This window comes from Saimiri boliviensis, chromosome 9, assembly GCF_048565385.1.
Source record: "Saimiri boliviensis isolate mSaiBol1 chromosome 9, mSaiBol1.pri, whole genome shotgun sequence".
Lineage (NCBI taxonomy): Eukaryota > Metazoa > Chordata > Mammalia > Primates > Cebidae > Saimiri > Saimiri boliviensis.
In genome coordinates, this window is record NC_133457.1 from 31,663,492 (window position 1) to 31,687,995 (window position 24,504).

The 24,504-nt window shown below is 41.6% G+C and overlaps 1 protein-coding gene across 2 annotated transcripts in view; it reads right to left on the reverse strand.

Annotated features, from left to right (window-relative positions):
• Window positions 1-24,504, reverse strand: part of METTL6 (methyltransferase 6, tRNA N3-cytidine) — a 34,900-nt gene that overhangs the window by 5,251 nt on the left and 5,145 nt on the right. Inside the window, exons 4-6 of one of the 2 annotated variants that reach the window (XM_003924947.4) lie at window positions 18,347-18,517; window positions 15,846-15,987; window positions 12,152-12,344 (exon numbers count right to left, since the gene is read on the reverse strand). In XM_003924947.4, the coding sequence (XP_003924996.1) occupies window positions 12,163-12,344; window positions 15,846-15,987; window positions 18,347-18,517 (495 nt within the window). In that variant the 3' untranslated portion in view covers window positions 12,152-12,162. Of the gene's footprint in view, window positions 1-95; window positions 12,345-15,845; window positions 15,988-18,346; window positions 18,518-24,504 lie in introns of those variants that run through there. The other variant, XM_010335668.3, reaches the window with a different exon arrangement.

Below are 24,504 nucleotides of genomic sequence, written 5' to 3' on the forward strand. Positions count from 1 at the left end.
TGTATTGCAGGTGTGTGTGTGTGTGTGTGTTGGAGGTGGTGGGGATAGTACTGGAAGCCATGTGTGTGTCTGTGTGTCTGTGTTGGAGGTGTGTGTGTGTGTATTGGAGGTGTGTGTGTGTTGGAGGTGTGTGGTGTGTATGTGTGTACTGGAGGTGTGTCTGTGTATTGAAGGGGTGTGTGTTGGTGTGTGTGTGTGTGTTGGAGGTGGTGGGGTTAGTCCTGGAAACTGTGTGTGTGTGTATATGTGTATGTGTGTGTGTGTGTGTGCATGTGTGTGTGTTGGAGGTGATGGGGGTAGTCCTAGAAACCGTGGGTGTGGGTGTGGGTATGTGTGTGTGTGTGGGAGGGGGTGTGTGCTGGAGGTGGTAGGGATAGTCCTGGAAGTGTTAGGGAATCATTAAATAAATAATTCAAGTAAGTAAATTTCCCCAAACTATAGAATAAACATTTCCAAAATCATAGCAGCCATGGAGAACCCAGTTCAACAGGTGAAAATATCCCGTCCAAAGCACCTCACCATGACATTCAGGGACTGGGGGACTGGAATGTTGGGGCTCAAAACATCACCCTAACATATGGCTGTGGAAGACAAAACTATGTCACCTCAAAAAATATTTTGGCATATTTTGAGATGGCTATTCTGAGAAACTGAAGACACGGGAATAGCTCTGAAAAAATCTCTTTTTTGTGAAAGAAATTTACAAAATAATTTTGTAAAAGGAAATCTACGTTAGCAAACAGCAGATGCAGAGGCTTTCTCTGAGGCCCCCTTATCTGCCTAGAGATGGAGCTAGGAAAAATCATATCACAGGAAGAAGAGGTAGTGGGTGGACACCTCCCAGATAGAGATGGCTACAAGCGGCCCCCTTCTGAAGGGTGCTACCTGAGAGATTTTATCTGCATAGGACAACCTTTGTGGGCTGTGCATTTCCTCCTGTCTCCCTTCGATAATTTGTGCCGTTACCTCCTCTCTCCACATCCCCACCAAGTGCAGCACCAGGTGTACTCTCTCCACACCCTCTCTGCACCTCACCAAGTACCGGGTCCCTATTCCTTTCTGTGGCCTCAAGATGGTATGCAAACTGGCCCTTCTAGGAGTTTCATATTTTGTGAGGCCCCCATGCATATGTGCACATAATAAATTTGTATGTCTGTTCTCTTGTTAATCTGCCTACTGTCAAGTTTATTCCAGAGACTCAAATTACTGAATCTTCAGAGAGTGAATGAAAAGTTCCCCTTTCCCCTACAGAAAAAAGAAAATATCCTCAAAGAACCCATTTTCTTATTTCTGGGAGATATCATTTAGCTCATGGTGGGTAAGAATCTTACATGTTGAAACAGCATTTCTACTAGAATTGTCACAAGGATTTAGTTCACTTAAGAAGTTCAGAAATAAGTTCTACAGATGCTAGACTGCTTTATTTATTTATTTATTTATTTTTTGGTAATGTAAAAGTAATAAAGGGCCATTACAGAACACAGGAATTTCAGAAAAGTATAAAGAAGAAAAAGCAACAGCTATAATTGAACAACCCTGAAATAAACGCTGTTAACTGTTTTGGATGGCTTCTTTCTTGCAAGTGAAGTTTTTTCCCCCCATATATCATCTCCCTATCCTTTAATAATATTTATCATTAAACATAACTGAAACTATACTTGTATATAGTTTTGGAGTGCTGGAGTGCCATGGTTGGATATCAGTTCACTGCGGCCTCAACTTACCCAGGCTCAGGCAATCCTCCCACCTCAGCTTCCCAAGTAGCCAGGACTACGGTCACACACCACCATACCCAGATCAGTTTTGTACTTTTTGCAGAGACAGGATTTCACCATATTATCCAGGCTGGTCTCAAATTCCTGGGCTCAACTGATCCACCAACCTCAGCCTCCCAAAGTGCTGGGAATACAGGCATGAGCCACTTGTGTCTGGCCCAGTTTTATGATGTTTATGTACATGACATTATATTATGAGCAATTTCTACTTTTTAATGATTGATTGACTGATACTAATTATACTATAATTTATATAACCAATCTCCTAATTTGTTTTTTATTTTTGAGATGCAGTCTTGCTTTGTCATCCAGGATGGAGTGCAGGCGTGTAATCTCAGCTCACCACAACTTCTGCTTACTGGGTTCAAGCAATTCTCCTGCCTCAGTCTCCTGAGTAGCTGGGACTACAGGCACCAGTCACCTTGCCCAGCTAATTTTTGTATTTTTAGTAGAGATGGAGTTTTATCATGTTGGCCAGTATGGTCTTGAACTCCTGACTACAGGTGATCCACCCGCCTCAGCCTTCCAAACTTCTAGATTACAGGCGTGAGGCATGGTGCCCAGCCCAATCTTCTTTTTTTAGACATTTGAGCTGTTGCCATTTTTTCACTGTTCTAAATAACATCATGATGAAAATCTAAATAGCATCATGATGAAAATGTCTGGAAGTTACCTTATATGGTCTAAAGCAGGAAGGAACTCTTAGTTCTGAGGATTGTATAAACACCTCTGATTACTAAATTGGATTGCAAAACATACCAGAGTAAAGATCATATATAGATTTAAGGTGTTTGATATATGCTGAATACTTGTGTTCTAGATCTGTCCTGTACAATATGGTAGCCACTAGCCACATGAGACTATTGTCATAATTTTATCCCAGGAAGGTGGCTCACACCTGTGATACCAGCACTCTCCCAGGTGGGCAGATCACTTGAGGTCAGGAGTTTGAGACTAGACTTACTAACATGGTGAAGCCTAGTCTCTGCCAAAAAATACAAAAATTACCCAAGCATGGTGGTGCACAACTTAGTTCCAGCTACTCAGGAGGCTGAAGCATGAGAACTGCTTGAACCCAGCAGGTGGAGGTTGTAGTGAGCCGAGATCACACCATTAGGCACTCTAGCCTGGGTGACAAAGTAAAACCTTGTCTCAAAAAAAAAAAAAAAAAGTGTATATACACTTTGGTCGGCCGAGGCAGGCAGATAGCCTGAGATTAGGAGTTCAAGACCTGGCTAGACAGCATAGCGAAAACCCTGTCTCTACAAAAAAATTTAAAAAATTAACTGGGTGTGATGGCACATGCCTGTAGTCCCAGCTACTCAGGAGGCTGAGGTAGGAGAAAAGCCTGAGCCTCAAAGGTGGAGGATACAGTGAGCCATGTTCACGAAAAAAAAAAAAAGAAAAAAAGAAAAAAAGAAAAAGAAACAGGTCACAAAGACCCTGCGACAGTTTGCAGTAAAGAAGCCAGTCAAAACCTACCAAAACCAAGATCGTGATGAAAGTGACCTCTGGTCATCCTCAATGTTCAAAGTACACTAATTATAATGTATTAGATGTATTTTGTATTTTGGGCATGGTAAAACACACACCCACCAGTGCCATGACAGTTTACAAATGTCTGGAAGTTACCCTGTATGGTCTAAAGCAGGAAGGAACCCTTAGTTCTGAGGATTGCCCACCCCTTTTTCAGAACACTCATGAATAATCTATCCTTTATTCAGCATATGATCAAGAAATAACTGTAAGTATGCTCAGTTGAGCAGCCCATGCCACTACCATGACTACGGAGTAGCCATTCGTTTGTTTCTTTACTTCTCTAATAATTTTGCTTTCACTTTATTCTGTGGACCCGCCCCGAGTTCTTTCTTGCATGAGGTCCAAGAACCCTCTCCTGGGGTCTGGATCAGGACCCCTTTCTAGAAACACAGTGGGTTCATTTTGCTTGCTTCCCAGGCAGAGCCAATCTATCAAGGCAGAGGAACTGCAATGGGGAGAGACTTTCATTCCCAGCTGAACGAGAGACCAGAGTTCTATTACTCAAAACAACTCTCTCCACAAATTCAGAGACTAGGGTTTTTCTTTTCTTTTCTTTTTCAACAATAGTTTGGCGGGCAGGGGGCCAGGGAGTGGGGAGCCCATTGGTTGGGTCAGAGATTCTTGAAGCTATCCTCTTGGGCTGAAGTGATTCCTGGGTGGGGACCACAGGAACAGTTGGCAGGTCTGAGTGGCAGTCATCAGAAATGCAAAAACCTAACCAGGTATGGTGGCACTTTGAGAGGCTGAGGCAGGCAAATCACCTTAAGTCAGGAGTTTGAGATTGGCCTGGCCAATACGGTGAAACCCCATCTCCACTAAAAATACAAAAATTAGCCAGGTATGGTGGCACATGCCTGTAATCCCAGTTACTTGGAAGTCTGAGGCAGGAGGATCACTGCTCTCCCAACTCCTGGTCTCAAGTGATTTTCATGTCCTCAGCCTCCCGAAGTGCAGGGATTAAAGGTATGCGCCAACGTGCCTGGCCTCGTTTAATTTATAATTATTTCTATTTAGAATTGACCATTTTGCCCACTTTGCTAGCAGTTTACTTCAGGAATTGTCTCATTTTACCAGTTCTGGTATTTTCCTTATAGATCTAGACGTGTTTGGCAGCATGCTCCAAGGAGCTATGCATAATGTTCTCATCTCCAGGGCCATGCCCGAGACCAGTGAATGTAACAACGCATCTACTGTGAAAATGTGGAAATATTCTTTCCAAATGACAGTGACAGTTATGGCACTCATGTTTTCCACAGCTGTTCTTCCTCTTTTTTCTTCTGCTGGTTTTCTGTTTGTATTTGGTTTCCTACTATATCTTACTCTGGCTGGGTGAACATATGACTGGAGCTGTTTCCCCACCTTCCAGCACATGCGCATGTTCCTGGGAAGGGGTCCCAATGCAGACTTCAAGAGAGAGTTCTTGGATCTAGCACAATAATTCAGTCCATAAAGTGAAAGCAAGTTTATTAGGAAGGTAAAGGAATAAACAATAGTTACTCTACGGAATAGCCTGGAGGGCGGCTGGTTGCCCATTTTTATGGTTATTTCTTGATGATATGCTAAACAAGGGGTGGATTATTCATGCCTCCCACTTTTAGACCATATAGGGCAACTTGCTGACATTGCCATAGCATTTGTAAACTGCCATGGCGCCAGTGGGAGCGTTAGCAGTGAGGATGACCAGAGGTCAGTCACTCTTGTTATCTTGGTTTTGCTGGAATTTAGCTGGCTTCCTTATTACAACCTGTTCTATAAGCAAGGTCTTTATGACCTATATCTTACGCTGACTTCCTATCTCATCCTGTGTCTAAGAATGCCTTAACTTCCTGGGAATGCAGCCCAGCAGGTCTCAGCCTCATTTCACTCAGCCCCTATTCAAAATGGAGTTGCTCTGGTTCAAATGCCTCTGATACCACACTATCCCCTCATCTCAACCCTGCACTCCAGCCAGAGTGACTCAAGTGCCCTGAACCCAGCTGGTACCTATTGAACACTATTTAATGAAATATCACACATTTGCGAAAGACAGGAAGAAAAAGTGGAAAACATCTATTATTTTTTGAGACAGAGTTTTGCCCTTGTCACCCAGGCTGGAGTGCGGTGACACGATCTCAGCTCACTGCAACCTCCGCCTCCCAGGTTCAAGTGATTCACCTGCCGCAGCCTCCCGAGCACCTGGGATTACAGATGCACACCACCAAGCCCCGCTCATTTTTTTTTTTTTTAATTTTTAGTAGAGACAGGGTTTCACCACGTTGGTCGGGCTGGTCTCCTGACTTTAGGTGATCCACCTGCCTCGGCCTCCCAGAAGTGCTGAGAATACAGGCGTTAGCCACAGTGCCCGACCCTTCTTTTAAAATTTTTATATTTTTAAAGACAAGGTCCTGCTATGTTGCTTAGGCTGGAATGCAGTGGCTGGTTTATTCACAGGTGAGATCATAGTGCACTGTAGCCTTGAACACCTGGCCTCCAGTGATTCTCCTGCCTCAGCCTCCTAAGTAGCTGGGACTACAGGCATGTGCTACTGTGCTCTACTAATTTTATTTTTAATAAAGCATTTGGTTTCAGTTGCAGAACTTATTTAAATTTGTGAGAAATGTCTGCTTTCCAACAGAGAACATGACCCTGAAAATCTGTCTTGGTTTACTTATTTCCCAATTTTCCCTTCCTTAGTTGACAACTGTGAAATAGAGAACCACATGCTATTAAAGATAGCTATAAATAATATTTGTGTGAGGCAGACAATTATCTGGGCTGCAGTCCCTTCTTTGCTTTGGCTTTAATTCTGAACAACAGTAAAAACAAATCCACAAAACCATTTGGGAATAGAAGTACAAAGGAGTATTTACTCACAGGAAAAAATTAGGACCCTGATTGGTATACAGCACGTATTCATGCTCCCCAGTGTGTGGGGGGCCTTGCAGACACCTTTCAAGCCCATCACAGACATTGCTTTAAAACGCTTCCCAGATTTAACTGAAAGCAAACACTTTCAGTAGGTAAAGCAGACTGAATGCTGGGTAAAAGCACCCTTCTTTCTTTTTTTTCTTTTTCGCCCTATCAACCCAGGTTTTCCGACTCCAGGAAGAACCAGGAAGAGAAGGCCGAAAGCACCCTTCTTTCTAATCTCCAGTGAGGCCAAAATTGATCTTACGAACTCACAAGTTGATCCAGAAAACACATTTGTAATAAATATTTCAGTGACAATTAAAATGGACACTGTATAACTAATTAAGATGGGATTGATCTTATGAGTTCATAAGTTGATCTAGAAAACACATTTGTAACAAGTATTTTCCATACTCCATAATAACAATAAAAAATGGACACTATGTAACTAAGATGAGTGTAGAAGGCCAACAAGAACATTTAGTGTTCTAGCACCACCTTGTGGTGCTACATGCAAATCCCAAGCCCTTGAAAGGATCCCGAGATTAAACCTTCTTGAAAAAGAGTTGGTTCGTGAGCTGCTCCACCATTTCGATGTAACAATATACTTTCGGAGAAATACAAAATAATAGAAATAACTAGCACTTGACTGGTACTTTATAGTAAACCAAGCACTCCCATCTGAATTATCTCATTTAGTCCTGGCAGCAGCCCCCGACAGGTACGAGGTACCAAGATCTCAGTCTTAGACATGTGAAGTCTGAAGTTCAAACAAGTTGGTAGTTTGTACTGGGCAAGTTTTGCACTTGAACCCATTTATTCATATTCCAAATCCTATAATAAAATTGTATTACTACTATTGTATGGAATATATATATATATATATCACTATACTATATGTATTAATATATGTGAAAAGTTCAAAAGAATTATTTAGTGCTATATAGGATATTTTAACATAATATAGTATTTCTACTATTTTTTATAGTACTGTTAACCAGTATTCACCACATTTCTGGAGGCTGTTTTCTGTCTGTGAAGACAGGGCAATACTGGTTGACTCTTTGTGGTCTTTATGATTCCACAGTTTTGCTACTAAACCCACCATGGTCTTGCTTTCCTGGGCCCTAAGCGCCCAAACTGTGGGAGAACCTGATCCTCTGTTGTCTTAATTTGAGGTGCACTGATGGAAATGTGCCCAGGGAGAATGAACACAACGACACAGAGGCAGTGAGACTAAAGTCATTTTTACGCTTGGCCCTTAAAATGCTTGTGAACCAATCTACTGTCTCATAGTTAAAATACTGAAGGACTGCATCACCTCATTAATTTAACAAGAAGTACATTTTACAATCAACGTATCTTAAAGTTGTCAGCTGCCTGGGTGGGCCCACTTCCAATCCTGGCCCACCCATGAAAAAAAAAAATCTTGTTATAATTTTTTTTTTTTTTTAAACGGAATCTCACTCTGTCGCCCAGGCTGGAGTGCAATGGCGCGAACTTGGCTCAGTGTGACTACCACCTCCCAGGTTCAGGCAATTCTCCTGCCATGTTGGGCAAGCTGCTCTCAAACTCCTAACCTCAGGTGATCCACCCACCTCAGCTACCCAAAGTGCTAGGATTACAGGCATGAGCCACTGCACCCAGCCAGTTATAATCTTAATGTTTCTTAAATTTATGAGAGGCCACTTGCTCAGTATCAAAGGTCAGCATATCATTAAATGAGCTTTAAACATTGTATGCATGTATTTATTTATTTGAGACAGTGTCTTACTCTGTCACCCAGGCTGGAGTGCAATGGCACAACCTGGGCTCACTGCAATCTCTACCTTCTGGGTTCAAGCGAGCCTTAGCCTCTTAATTAGCCGGGATTACAGACATGCACCACAATATCCAGCTAATTTTATATTTTTAGTAGAGATGGGGTTTCGACATGTTGGCCAGGCTGGTCTCTAACTCTTGGCCTCATGTGATCCACCCACCCCAGCCTCCCAAAGTGCTGGGACTACAGGCATGAGCCACCACATCCAGCTTCACCTTTAAATATTCTAAATGAAAACTTCTGCAGCCTGGCTTTATGGGATTAGAATATGGGGCCATAACTACTCCTGTGGGTAGAGACAACTCCAGGTTGTGTTTGGAGGAAACCGTTGGCCCCATTCACAGGTGTACCACCAGCCAGCACTGGCAACGGAAGAAGGCTCCATCAGCCTGTTTTGTTTTCTCTGAAGTCATTCCTACTCATCTCTTGGCCAGACGGTCTGCCCAATACCCACCCTTCTAAGGGAGAAGAACCTAGACCTCCTGGTTCTTAGATTCACATCAAACCCTCCACTGAGAACACTATTGACGGAAGACTGTCAGTCTACTAGAAATTCTAAAACCCACCTAGATCATCTCCTTTCAGTCCTCTCCAGCTACAAAGTATTTGACTAGTCCTTTAGGGATATCTACGTTATGCAACATTATCAGAAACAATGCTTTGATACTTGTGTTTGTTATTGGTAAAGCTGTTAAGTTTGCTATGTTATAGTGTTCTCTTTATGGGAACTAGAGGGAAAGGTTCCTTAGATCTCCAGATTAGGTGTGGCGGCCTCAGGTTTATCGCATGGAGTCTGGACTTGATCTTGTTTCCCTCTTTACACTGACTGCTAGGAAACAAAATTGGTTATTTATCCTTAAGTTTGTAAGACCTCCTGTAACGCAGTTTGTGTGGATAAGGTTACTTTCCTGGGCTCAACTTATTTTTTCCTTTTGCCCAATTTCCTTACTTAAAATCATGTAATTTTTGTATTTTTGTAAGTTGTCCTTGAACTCTTTGGGGGAGAATTTTAAATAGAAGAAAAACTACTTTCTGGTATTAGCCTTCAGAATAGAGGATATCCTTATGGGGACAGTGACTGGAATGAGACACAGAGGTGGGGAGGTTTCTGGGGTGCCGCTGGACGCATCACACAGGTGTGCTCACTTTGTGATGCCAATGAGTTAAATATTTATGATTTGTACACTTTTCCATATGTATAACTTTTATGCTCAAAAAATGAAGATTGAGGGAAATGATACTTATGTGCCATATATATGTACTTCCTTTAAGCCTCTGAACACTTTTGAGTTAGTAGTTATCCCCATTATAAAAACGAGGAATGTGAGGTTCAAACAGGTTAAGGAATGGGGCCAAAATTCCAAGTAACTTCTGATAACAAAAGCACAGGCTTATCTACTATACTATACTATACTATACTATACTATACTATACTATACTATATTGCTCCTTGCTCTTTTTTTTTTTTAATTGCAGACAGGGTCTTTCTCTGCACCCAGGCTATAGTGCAGTGGAGTGATAATGGCTCACTCCATTGCTGCAGCCTCCAACTCCTAAGCTCATGCAATCCTTCAACCTCAATCTCCTGAGTAGCTGGGACTACAGGCGTACACCACTACACCTGGCTAATTTTTTTTTTTTTTTTCCCACAGAGATGGGGTCTTGCTACATCATCCAAGTTCCCACTTTTCTACTTTAAATGGCCTGTCTTTATCCAGCTTAGCCACTAAAATCCAAGAAACACTGGCCAGACTTAGCAGAGACACAGGTGAAAGGACTTCTGTGGAGGGGACAGCGTCTGGAGCTGAAGCTAAAGTGGGATTCACTTGGTGGACGGGGCTTTGGGAGAGAGCACTGGACTGAAAGCGGGGAACTTGAGGCTGCTTTTGGGCAGGGATGGACTCACTGTGAGAAGGCCAATGGGGCCCCCTTTAGGTCCTCTTTCTTTATAAGTTCCATCAGCGCCTTCCAAGAAGTTGAGGACTCATGGCAGAATCACAAAGCCCAGCAAGCACAGTCTGAGCCCTGCTGCCTGTCCCTCTTCTCTTCAGGAGCCAGGAGGATTTATTCTGATTGTACAGTGACTATGACTATTATCCAACCCTTCAATCTGGGACCCATCCTCCAGATGTGGTTGGAGTTGAAGGGCCCAGGCCTGCTGCACGCAGTCCAGTCACATACTCAAGACAGTGTTCTCACAGCCTTCTACAGAAAGGCAAAGAGAAGTTTACAGGCTTAACTCTTGTGAGCAGAACAAAACAACCTGGATTTTACTTCATAGAGGAAAAGTAATTATAAGGCAATGATTGGGAAACAGGTCAGTACACCAACTTAGGGATTTCCCCATATTCCACAACACTAGCTACATGGTTTTGGGCTCATCATTTACCTTTTGCTACTGCTTCCTCATTTACTAAGAGGGAGTTGGAACAGTCCATTCTAACGCCCCTCTCGACTCTGAAATTCTAACTCTAAACTAGACACCAGCCATCTTCTCAGAGAAACAGCACTGGACAAACGGGGCAGAGGGGAGGACAGGTGGTGGCCATCCCCTCTCTCTCCCAGGGCAGTCTGGCAAGGAACTGGCCCAGTGATAGGGGGGTCTCAACAATCAGGCAGAGAGCCATGGAGAGTTCTTGAGCACAAGACAGAGCAAAAATGGTATTTGTGGAAAACTGGTTTTGAGAAATATATAAATGAACTAAAGTAGAGACCAATGGGCAAATACGACACTGGAAAAAGAAGAAAAGAGAATAATCCTTTAGGCTAAAAATATATATGAGTATCTTATTTTAGTCTACTTGGCCTCATTTTTCTCCACGCTGTCCATTTGACATGCTGCCTGGCGGAGAGGAACACTCACAGAGTCACATGAGTAATGACAAGGATCTCTACATGCTACAGACTCCTTAGGCTTTTCTTTGTGGAATTTTACAGTGAACAATATGGCTAAATTATGTTATTCTATAAAACTTTCATTACTTTTCAGGCCTTGAAGTTTTATTTACAGGTCCTTAACACACACACACATACACTTCCTATTTTTTAATACAAAAAGTACATAGTAGTTCCCCCTTATCTGCGGGAGGTATGTTTCAAAACCCCCAGTGGTAGCCTGAAACCACAGACGGTACCAAAACCTAACAAAAGAACAATTTTAAAAATATACTGTAATAAAGTTATGTGAATGTGATATCTCCTTCAAAATTTTTTTTTTTTTTTTTTTTTTGGGAGACAGATTCTTGCTTTGTCGCCCAGGCTGCAGTGCCATAGCATGATCTCGACTTACTGCAACCTCCACCTTCCAGGCTCAAGCCATCCTCCCACCCTAGCTGGGACTACAGCCACTTGCCACCATGTCTGGCTAATTTTTGTATTTTCTATAGGCACAGGGTTTCACAACGTTGCCCACACTGGTCTTGAATGCCTGGGCTCAAGGGATCTCCTGGCCTCAGCCTCCCAAAATGCTGAGGTTATAGTCATGAGCCTATAACTTACTTCAAAATATCTAAGTAACTGACTGCTGTTGAAAACAGGTAATTGAAACTGTGTTAAGTGAAACCATGGATAAAGGGGGACTACTGTACATACTCATTAAAAATTAAGGGCCAGGCATGATGGCTGACACCTGTAGTCCTAGCTACTCAGGAGCTTGAGACAGGAGGATTACTAGAGCCCAGGGAGATCAAGGCTACAATAAGCTGCAATCACACCATTGCACTCCAGCCTGAGCACCACAAGGTCCTGTCTCAAAAAACATATAAAGTAAAAAGAGTAATTTTATTTATTTATTTATTAAACAGAGTCTCACTCTGTTGCCCAGGCTGAGTGCAGTGGCATGATCTCGGCTCAATGCAACCTCCGCCTCTCAGCTTCAAACGATTCTTCTGCCTCAGCCTCCCGAGTACCTGGGATTACACACACCCACCACCATGCCTGGCTAATTTTTTTGTATTTTTAGTACAGATGGGGTTTCAACATGTTGGCTAGGTTGGTCTCAAACTCCTGGCCTCAGGTGATCCTCCCACCTCGGCCTCCCAAAGTGCTGGGATTACAGGCATGGGCCACCGCGCCAGGACAAGAGTAATTTTAAATTTCCTCTTCAAGGGGAGGTATAAATGCCAACCTCATGAAAGGTCAGGACTTATGATCCAGGCCCAGGATCACAGGAGATGGGTTCTTAGGAGGCTTTTGAAATTTGCTCTGAAGGAAAATTCTCGGCACACACAGGCCTTCTTTTTTATTCACCGTCTCTCGAAACACATACTCGTTTACCACTTCTTCATAACCTGTGTCCATAAAGAGCTGGGCCAGGAATGCTGTAAGACAAGTATCAACAATGCTCAAAAGTCTTGACAATATTACATTTGCTTTGCAGTCCTTGAGGAGGAGGAATAGAGGGCTGAGACTATTTTAATATTTTTTAATGAAAACCTCAGAGCTAAAATGTAAAGGTTCTGATTAGAGAACTAATACACTCCTTCTCCTCTTCTACCCAAACAGAAACCTTTAATTAAACAATTTAATCGGAACAAAGTGAAGAACAACCTGGCGTGTGCATCTTGCCCTATTATGAATTCTCAAACACAAAAGCCTGAGTAAAAAGAAACAATTTCAAATTGGTTATATTCCTTTTTTTTTTTTTTTTTTTTTTTTTTTTGAGATGGAGCCTTGCTCTGTCTCCCAGGCTGGAGTGCAGTGGCACAATCTCAGCTCACTGCAACTTCCACCTCCTGGGTTCAAGCAATTCTTCTGCCTCAGCCTCCCAAGTAGCTGAGGGGGACTACAGGTGCATGCCACCATGCCCAGCTAATTTTTGTATCCTTAGTAGAGATGGGGTTTCAACATATTGGCCAGGCTGGTCTCGAACTCCTGACCTAGTGATCCACCCACCTCAGCCTCCCAAAGTGCTGGGAGTATGAACCATCGTGCCTGACCTGTATTCCTTTTTTGAATTAAATTCTTTTTTTTCTTTTTTTTTTTTTTTTTTTGAGACAGAGCATGGCTCTATCACCCAGGCTAGAGTGCAACCTTCGCCTCCTGGGCTTAAGTGATCCTTCTGCCTCAGCCTCTTAAGTATCTGGGACTACTTAATGCCTGGTTAATTTTTTTTGTATTTTTAGTAGTGACAGGGTTTCACCATGTTGGCCAGGCTGGTCTCAAACCTGTGACCTCAAATGATCCACCTATCTTGGCCTCCCAAAGTGCTGAGACTACAGGTGTGAACCACTGTGCCTGGCCAATTATATTCCTTTTTAAAATTTATCTTATTATTTCCCATCTCCAAACAAAAACATAAAAATTGGCAACATTCCTACAAGGTCTGCATGTGCTCAATTTGTGTACCTCAAACATCTTATTCTTCCTAACACGAAGGAGGAAAATCTGTGATCAGAGTGGAGAAACACATCCAATGGTGACCTAGCTGCAGGAAAATCTAACCCAAATAATACATCACTACACATTAAATGAAACAAGTAGGATAAATGGCTAGGTGGCAAAAATAAAGACTCTGACTATAAGAACACTGCTCCGGAGAACATGCTCTGAAGCACTTTGCAGGTATCACTGTATCTTCTCAAGATTTACAATTGGTTTAGATGTTATGAATTAAAACCGCTTTTGAATTTTAACTTATTTTAATAATTTTGCCGTTTTTTTTGTTTTGTTCTGTTTTATTTGAGACAGGTTTCTCACCTTGTTGCCAGGCTGGAGTGCAGTGGTGTGATCATAGCTCACTGCAACCTCTATCTTCTGGGGCCAAACAATCGTCTTGCCTCAGCCTCCTAAGCAGCTGGGACCACAAGTGCATGCCACCAATCCTGGCTAATATATATATTTTTAATTTTTAGTAGAGACAAAGTTTCACTGTTGCCCAGGCTGGTACTGAACTCCTGAGCTCAAGTGATCCTCCTGCCTCAGCCTCCCAAATAATTTTGCAGCTTTAATAGTAACCACTCAATTTTAGCTCATCTTGGTATCTAAAAGAATATTTCATTCAAGATGAAAAATGTTTGTTAAAGTAGAGGTTAAGAAGGTAATTATCTCCCGGTCTAGATGATTAGGCAGACTTTGTTCAAGACACCTAAAAGACTGAAATAATGTTCCACATTTTCTTATCAAAAATGACTTTTTTTTTTTTTGAGATGGAGTTTCACTCTTGTTGCCCAGGCTGGGGTGCAATGGCGCTATCTCAGCTCACCACAACCTCTGCCTCCTAGGTTCAAGTCACTCTCCTGCCTCAGCCTCCTGAGTAGCTGGGCTTACAGGCATGCGCCACCACGCTTAGCTAATTTTGTATTTTCAGTAGAGATGAGGTTTCTCCATGTCGGTCAGGCTGGTCTCGAGCTCCCAACCTCAGGTGATCCACCTGCCTCGGCCTCCCAAAGTACTGGGATTACAGGTGTGAGCCACCGTGCCTAGCCAAAAATGACTTTTTTTTTTTTTGAGACGGAGTTTCGCTCTTGTTACTCAGGCTGGAGTGCAATGGCGCAATCTTGGCTCACCGCAACCTCCACTTCCTGGGTTCAGGCAATTCTCCTGCCTCAGCCTCCTGAGTAGCTGGGATTACAGGCATGCGCCACCACACCCAGCTAATTTTTTGTATTTTTAGTAGAGACGGGGTTTCACCATGTTGACAAGGATGGTCTCGATCTTGTGATCCACCCGCCTCGGCCTCCCAAAGTGCTGGGATTACAGGCGTGAGCCACCGCGCCCAGCCTTCCAAAAATGACTTTTTAAATACCTCCTTGGGCTGGGGCATGGTGGCTCACGCCTACAGTCCCACAACTTTGGGAAGCTGAGGTGGGCAGATCACTTGAGACCAGGAGTTTAAGACCAGCCTGGCCAACATGGCAAAACCCCATCTCTACTAAAAATACAAAAATTAGCTGGGTGTGATGGCACACCCTTGTAATTCCTGCTACTTGGGAGGCTGAGGCATGAGAATCACTTGAGCCTGGGTGGTGGAGGTTGCAGTGAGCCAAGATCATACCACTGCACTGCAGTGTGGGTGACAGAGTAACAATCTGTCTCAAAAATAAATAAATAAACACCTCTTTACAGTAGATTTGCATATTTAGTTAAAAACAGATCCAGGCCAAATACAGTGACTCATGCCTGTAATCCCACCTATTTCGGAGGCTGAGACAAACAGATCATTTGAGCTCAGGAGTTTGAGACCAGCCTGGGCAACATGGTTAAAACCCCAACTCTACCAAAAATACAAAAAATTAGCCAGGCATGATGGCATGTGTCTGTGGTCCCAGTAACTTGGGAGGCTATGGTGGCTTACTTAAGTCTGGAAGGTTGGAGGTTGCAGTGAGCTGAGATCATGCCACTGCACTCCAGCCTGGGTGACAAAGTGAGACTGTCTCAAAAACAACAACAACAAAAACCCAAAACAGATCCAATCAATTCTACAGAAGAAGGTTTCTTGACTTTGTGCCATGAGAAAGTAACCTCAAGGCATTATACTATCTGATTTGCTTTATTTTTAACTAGACAAGGAGAAGTTTCTGACTTGCCCTCCCTCTTATTCCAGCACAAGTCCTAGTAGTGCAACAACATAGTATGTTGAGGCTGCCCACTAAGGGAGTCACTGACACCAGAGAAGGCTTGTGAGCTCCTCAAGGGCAGGGGCCAGGTCTGTGCCTTCCAGGTGCTGGGTAAGTGTTGCACAGCAGATGGCTTGCTTCGGGGTCTTGTGCATGTGTGCTAAGTGTACTCGAAAGCCTCCAAGCAGCCTTGCAGTGATAATGCAATCAAATAAACAGAAACAAAGAATAAAACATTTAAAGACTAGATTCCATTCATCTTACCATCAGTAAAAAAATATGATCTGGTCCCATCTTGTCTAACATAAAAGTTTTCTCCAAGTTTGCTGCCGGCTTTAAACCTAAGCATAGCATGATCATACAGCCCGTAGTCACGAAACAAGACACTTTTTCCTGGTTTTAATACCTATGAAACAAAAGCAGGCTATATGTGACTTTGGAGAACCCTGTCCAAATAAAACCTGATTAAGTTAGGACTTAAAATGAATTTGTGATCATTATTAAGGGGACAGACTGAAATACACATAATATGGAACCAAAATGGCCTATTAGTTAAAAAGATATTAAGATCAGTCAGGACTCTACAACACTAAGACACTTCTGTTTTTGTTTTTTTGTTTTTTTTGAGATGAAGTTTTGCTCTGTCGCCCAGGAGTGGCATGATCTCAGCTGACTACAACCTCCACCTTCCGTGTTCAAATGGTTCTCAAGCCCCAGCCTCCCATGTAGCTGGGATTATAGGTGTCTGCCATCATGCCCAGCTAATTTTTTTATTTTAGTAGAGATGAGGTTTCACCATGCTGGCCAGGCTGGTCTCAAACTCCTGACCTCAAGTCATCTGCCCAACTTGGGCTCCCAAAGTGCAGGGATTACAGGCATGAGCCACCTTGCCAAGCCCTGAAGACACTTTTTGAGTACCTCCAAGAGCACTCTGGAATGTCCAGTGTCACAGGTTTAAAATGTTAAGAGACCAACCTGGGCAATATAGTGAGACCACATCTCTACAAAAAATTAAAACTTAGCTGGAAGTGATGGTGTGTGCCTGTAGTTCCAGCTACTTGAGAGGCTCAGGTGGGCAAACTGCTTGAACCCAGGAGGTTGAGGTTGCAGTGAGCCAAGTCCATGCCACTGCCCTCCAGCGTGAGTGACACAGCAAGACTCTGTCTCAAAAAAATAAAGTGTTAGAGACAATAAATAAAAGTGTTATCCTCATCAAAGTACTTTCTTACAACATTGTATTCACCATCTCCTAGTACTCAAACTGTATTCAACTCCTTTTTTTTTTTTTTTAACAGTCCAGAAGTCTTTTTTTTTTTTTAACAACTATTATGCCATGCATTCATAGGGAATAGGTTCCAGCAGCTCAGGCTCCTTCCCATTGGTTCTCACACAGTACGCCTCTCTGGGTGGAGCAGGCTTGCGCTTCACTTGAACCTAGGTACCTTTCTCTTTGGCTTCTTTCTTTTTCTGATCATTCTCCTTCACGCATTTCAGGAAGCTATCTCGACTCTTAGTGCTGAATGTGCTCAATACGCACATTAATTCTCCTGGCAAGAATCTTGCCCTTGTTTGTTTACAACAATGCCAACAGCATGCTGGGTAACATTGTAGACCAGGCGTCCCCAAACTGCGGCCCGCAGGCCACATGCGGCCCCCTGAGGCCATTTATCCGGCCCCCCGCCACACTTCCGGAAGGGGCACCTCTTTCATTGGTGGTCAGTGAGAGGAGCACAGTATGTGGCGGCCCTCCAACGGTCTGAGGGACAGTGAACTGGCCCCTGTGTAAAAAGTTTGGGGACGCCTGTTGTAGACTCTTCCGGTTTTGCCATGATAACATTGGTGGGGCATTCCTTTTTGAACAGTACCCATGAATAGTACCCATTCCCTTGATGTCTACAATAGCACCTTTCTTATAGATTCCATATATGTGGCCAAAGGACAACTCCATGTTTTCTAAGAGGCCTAGAGAACATATATCAAGTGCCTCTCCTCTTTCCCTTTGTATTTGTCATTTTGGCGAATTAATGGAAGATGGAGTTTCCTCAAGTCTTTCTTTATTAAAAAAAAAAAAAAAGAACATTATTTTGGCTTTTTACTGATTCAGGTTGGTTTTCCTCATTCTGAGTCTCAGTTCTCATTTCACTGTCCCACAATATGTAGCTCAATAATGGTGCTAATGACTGATACACGCCTAGCATTTGACAGCTCAACCATATATTTTCTCATTGTATCTTCATCCAATTGTGAGACAAAGGAATGTGATTATTATTCTCATGTGAAATAAGGAAACCAATACTCAAAAGGGTTAAGTGACCATACATTAACTTTTTTTTTTAGAGACAAGGTATCGCTACGTTGGACAGGCTGGTTTCGAACTCCTGACCTCAAGTGATTCACCCTCCTTGGCCTCCCAAAGTGCTGGGATTACAGATGTGAGCCACTGCATCTGGCCAAACTGTGTCCTCTTGACCACTGAACCATAACTCCTCTCACCTTATAGCTGGACTCCATGGATTCCAGGTAACTGCAAAATCATCCTTGTCCCATGGCTGGCCAAGCTCTAAAGAGCAGCCATGCCACTACACAAATCAGAATTTACAGTGGATGTTTTATGCCAGAGGACCCCTTTCTAAACACTGACTACAGTCTACCTAGTGAGGATGGAGAGACCATGTGACTTTAGATAGTACATGAGCCTCATGAGAGAGGGTAAGCAAAAGAATCAGGACTGTCCAACCCTCAAGTGCAGGCCCCAAATGACTAACCTTGTAAATGTTTTGTAAGACAAGGTGCATCTTATTAGGATGAATAGCTGAGAGCACAAATATCAACATAACAACATCCACAGATTCTGGTGGTACATGATCCAGAAGATCATCTTTCGTCAGATCACACTGGAATACCTTGCATCTTTCTGCGTCATATAAAGGATTTTGCTAAAGGGGAAAAAATACAAATGGATTTTAATGCAACCACTATGCTGATACATATAGAAAAATACAACATCAAAAGGTGACCCCATATCCACTTGTATACATAGAAATGATCACTTTGTTACCAGATAAAACTGATGAATAAATCACTCACATATGAAGCATGTAATATTCACTGCTGCTACAAGGCGCAAGACTTCATTTTAATAAATAAATTTTAACTGAGGAAAGAATAAGAGTATCACATATTCAAAACTGAGCATTTTAGAAGCATATTATTTCCAGAGGGATGATGATCCAAAACTGGCCTCTGCTTCTTTCTGTTTCTTTAAAGAGTCAGGGTCTCACTCTGTCCCCTGGGCTACATGTAGTGGCATAATCATGGCTCACTGCAGCCTTCACCTTTTGAGCCCAAGTCACCCTACCACCTCAGCCTCCAGAGCTGCTGGTACTATAGGCAGGCACCACTGCATCTGGCTAAATTTTTATTTTTGTAAAGACGGGGTCTTGCTATGTTGCCCAGGTTAGTCTTGAACTCCTGGCCTTGAATGATCCTTCAACTTCGGCCTTACAAAGTGCCAGAATTACAGGATGAACCACCATGTCCTCCTGGCCTCTGGCTTCCTTAATTCTCCTTTGAATCACCTGCTACAAGCCTAAACCCTATGAGAAGCCCTTCCAACTCCTCTTGTTGAGATGCTCCCACAGTTCTTCTGTGATATATTTTCTCTTGATGCAGCAAGCTAAATAAAATTGACCTTTTTTTTACTACAAATGTGTCTCTGGTAAATTTTGGTTCGTAGTCTTCAACACATGTATAAGAGCATCATGAAGAAAAATATTAAACTTTTCTTTCATGTAAATGTGGACCCAAATAAACAGATATACAAAGTTACTGGATGGGAAAATTAAATGCAAAGTTAAAAAGATGTCAATTCTATTCATAATTCCATTTGTAAATCCAACACAATCTCAACTGAATCCCAACAGATTTCTAGAAACTTGACAGGATGAATCTAATTCATCAGAAAACATCTTTAAGAATAGCCAAGTCAGCCAGGCAAGGTGGCTCAGGTTTGTAAACCCAGAACTTTGGGAGGCCGAGGTGGGCAGATCACGAGGTCAAGAGATGGAGACCATCTTGGCCAACATAGTGAAACCCTGTCTCTACTAAAAATACAAAAATTAGCTGGGCGTGGAGTATCTGTAATCCCAGCTACTTGGGAGGCTGAGACAGGAGAATCCCTTGAATCCAGGAGGTACAGGTTGCAGTAAGCCAAGATCGCGCCACTGTACTCCAGCCTGGTGAAAGAGCGAGATTCTGTCTCAAAAACAACAACAACAAAATAATAGCCACGTCAACTTTTTAAATGATGAACAATGAGGTGGGTGTGGTGGCTCTAGCCTGTAATCCCAGCAACTTGGGAGGCTGAAGTGAAAGGATTGCTTTACTTCAAAACTGTAGTGAGCTATGATCTGTGTCACTGCACACCAATCTCATCTTGTAAAAAAGAAATAAAAGAATAATAAAGGAGGAGGTACACTACTGGACATCAAAATATATTACAAAATGTAGTAATAAAACACAATTTGAGAATGGAGACAAATCTATCACTGAGACAAAACAAAGTCCCAAAACAGACCTGTGCATACTGTATATATAAACAGGAATTTTATATGTTATATGATAAAAGATAGACAAAGATGACAATTAGATAAGGCAGATAAATAAAGATGACAATTATGAGTGAGGAAAAATTAACTTCTCATTCAATTTACAGTGTTCAGAAGAACTGGTTACCCATTTGAACTAAAGGACAAACACAGGCCCGCTGTACCAGTTCAAATATGGACAAGCAGCACATTAGAGAACAACTCCCTCTCCCACACCCTATCACCAAGTCTCCAAGAATAACAGTAAACTGTAGCTGGGAGAGCGGAAACACACAGACTCTTTGGGAAACAGTACAAAGGGAAGAACCAAATCCAAGAGAGGAGACAAAGCAAGCTGCTAGAGGTGTTTGAAGCCTCTGGTACCCATAGCAACAACAAACCTCACAGACAGCAACAACAGACTTCAAACAACAGCCCAATTCCTGACTAGATTATTACAAATCCCTATCCCTCAGTGTCTACCAGCCCTCATAATAACTATGTCCAGCTTTAACCAAAAAGTAGAAAATATCCCAGAAAGCAGGTAAAAATACAGTGTGAAGAGAATAAGCAATCACCAGAGCCAGACTCAAATATGACAGATGCTGATCCAAAAGCTTGGGTATTTAAAATAATTACGATTAAAATGTCAAAGACTTTGATGGAAAAGACAGATAATACGCAAAATCAGATACATAATTTCAGGGATGGAAACTATAAAAAGACTCAAAGAGAAATGCTAAAAACCAAAAACATGATAACAGAAAATGAACACTTTCAATAGGTTCCTCAATAAAACAGGTACTGTCTAGGAAAGTCAGTGAACTTGATGATAGGATAATAGAAATTACACAGACTGAAAACACAGAAAGGAAAAAATTGTGGGAAAAACCCTAAAACAACAGCATCTAAGGGTTGTGGGGAAATAGTAAATGTTACACATGTAACTGGAATTCCAGAGCGAGAAGAGAGAACAAGAGCTAAAGAAAGAATTTGAAGAAATAATGAGCCTAATTTTTCCAGATTAAAAAATATAACCAAAATTATAAAATAACTACTTAATCAAGAATTATTAAGAGCAATATATAGGTGATTATGTCTAAATCCTAGCAGTAGCTGGGCGCAGTGGCTCACACCTATAATCCCAGTACTCTGGGAGGTTGAGGCAGGAGGATCGCTTGAGCCCAAGAGTTCAAGACCAGCCTGGGATAGTAAGACCTTATCTCTAAGAAAAATCAAGTAAACCCTAGGAGTAAAGGACTCCTAAACAAGACATAAAAATGCACGTCAAAAGGAAAGATTAATATTTTGCCTTAATAACTTAAACCCTTTGTAGCCTGGGCAACACAGCAGGTCCTCATTGCTACAAAAAAAAAATTTTTTTTTTTTTGAGACGGAGTTTCTCTCTTGTTGCCCAGGCTGGAATGCAGTGGTGTGATCTCGGCTCACTGCAACATCTGCCTCCTGGGTTTAAGTGATTCTCCAGCCTCAGCCTCCAAAGTAGCTAAGATTACAAGCATTCGCCACCACACCCGACTAATTTTTTAATTTTTAGTAGAGATGGGGTTTCATCATGTTGGCCAGGCTGGTCTCAAACTTCTGACCTCAGGTGATCCACCCACCTCAGCCTCCCAAAGTGCTGGTATTACAGGTATGAGCCACCATGCCCGGCTCTACAAAAAAAATTTTGAAAATTAGGTAGACATGGTATCGCATGCCCATGGTCCCAGCTCAGGAAGCTGAGGATCACCTGAACCCACAAAGTTGAGGCTGCAGTGAGCTGTGCTTGTACCACTATACTCCAACCTAGGCTACAGTGAGACCTTGTTTAAAAAAAAAAAAAATCCTGTGTGGAAAAAAAGATAACGTAAAGCAATGCTGAACATACTAGAAAAAATATTTGCAACATATATACCACAATATCTAGAATATAACCTGAAAATAAGAAAGAAAATGACAAACCAATAGAAAAATGGGCAGAGGTTATGAATGGACAATATAAGCTTCATGTAGGTGGGAATTTTTGTCTGTTCACTGTTTAACTCCAATGCTTAAAACAGTGATTGGCACATATTAATCTCTCAATAAACAAATGTGGACCAAAGGAACTCACAGCTAACTAATGCTACCAACCTTCTACAAGGTCTTTAACCTCTCTAGTAATAAGGAAAACCAAATTAAAATATGGAGACATTTTTTGCTCACAAGATTGGTCAATATAAAAAAGACTGATATCAAGTATTGAGGCAATAAAGAAAAAGGTACCTTTATATTATTGGTGAAATTATAAATTAGTATGATCTTTTTGGAAGGAAACTTGGCATTGTCTATTAAAATGTAAATGTGCATGCTCTTCTTCCAAAGAATTCTACTTCTTCCATTTTTCATCATAGACAAATGTGCATGCATGTTTTGGGAAGCATATGCATGATGCTGATCACATTAACTCTATTTATAAGAACAAAAAATTAGAAACAATTCAAATAAATATCAATAGGGTGACTGTTAAAGTATGGTATATCCATTCTATGGAATACTGTAACAGGTAAATAAAATCTGCATGTACTAACATGAAAAACTCTGCAAAATATAATGTAGAGTGAAGAAAGCATGTTACAGTAAATATGATACCACAACTACTTAAAAAAAAATCTACCATGTATATAATGGACAAACAAGTGCTTATTTAAAACATCTAGACTTTCTAGATGTTTAGAAGTGCACAAAGTATGTTAAAATGTAGAGGCAGTAAATAACACATTTTGTAGATATCCTTTTGTTAAAATTCACTGAAGTATCACCTTTTGGAAATGAAATGATCAAACCACTTCTCTAAGCAGTATACATCATTACATTTGGGTCAGGGGAAAAGGAGGAGAACAAAGTGCAAAGGGCTTTATACCAACGTGCTTATAGTGAGGCAAGATTGACCACTGTACCTTATTGTCCATGTATTTTCTTTTACTTTGCTGAACATATAGTGTATATGATGGACAAATGCATCCTAGTTTAGAACATCTAGTTCTAGATGTTAAAGAGTTTGCCAGCGTATGACAAGAGTCAGTAAACTAACACACTGAGTCCACTTTGTGTTCAAATTCATAGGAAAGACTATTCTTAAAAACACTTAGGGAAGTGAAATTGTTAAAATCCCCTCTAGGCATTACAGATGCTTATACCTATCCACTGAGTTGATAGAGGTGGGAAGTGTTCTGTGCCAGAATGTTCCTATTTAGATGGCACTTCCAAATGACAGCTTATTATTCATGTGTACCACTTATTCAATGCTATAGTGGAAAACTTAAGTCCTATTTGGAACATCTAGTCTTTCTAGACATTTACTTCTGGCATTGCAGAGGGCTAAAGTAACAAAAGTAGAGGGCTAATGTAATATCCTTTAAGCATTTTCTGTTATTTCATAGGACTGGTTGCATTTTGGGAATGGAATTGTTGAAACTGATGATGTCTTAGAGGGTATGCTGACAATTCACTGGGTGGTAGTGGGCAGAGGGAGGAGGAAGTATGCAGAGAGCAGGATTCTGTGCCCTTGAGTCAGATTAGTTCAGATTGTCTAGCCATTGTTCTATATGTGCATCTCAGTTAATACTGCTGTATGTTAAAGGATAAACAAGTCCCTGATGCTCAAACTATGCTAAAAGTAGAGGTAGTAAAATAATCCGTTTTTTAGTTTTTAGGAAGGACTATCCTCTGGGAGTGAGCTTTGTTAACTGACCTTTTGGAACCAGACATAGTCCTGACTTAGTCACTGGAATGGTAGAAGAGGAGGAAGAAGGGGTGGAGGGAAGGGATCTTTGCCAGAATTTCCATATTTAGAAGATGGTTTGAGATGATAACCACAGGTCTGTATGTACATTTTTAGTAAAGTACCTGTGTTTATTGTGGACAGGGTTCATTATTTTGCAACACCTAACCTTTATAGACATATGTGAAAACATACAATAAAAAGCAGAGATACCCTATAACTATATATGTCTACTATGCACCTACAAAATTATTTAAAACTAGGGCTAGTGAATTTGCCAATTTATAAACAGCTTTTTGTTATAATTGATAGGAAAGATGAATGTTGGACATGGAGTTGTTAAATCACCTCTGAGCAATGTATGTATCAGGATTTGTTCATTAGAGGGGAACAGAGGGGTATACGCGTAAGAGATAGATGTATGCAGATATATTCATATTTACATTTTGACAATAGCCACTAATGTATGTTAGTTTCTCTTGGCTGTACTACGGGAATACATTAAGTAACTCAATGGAAACATATCTTCTTGGTAATATTTTAGTGGCAAAGATCCCATAATAAATTCTCTCGG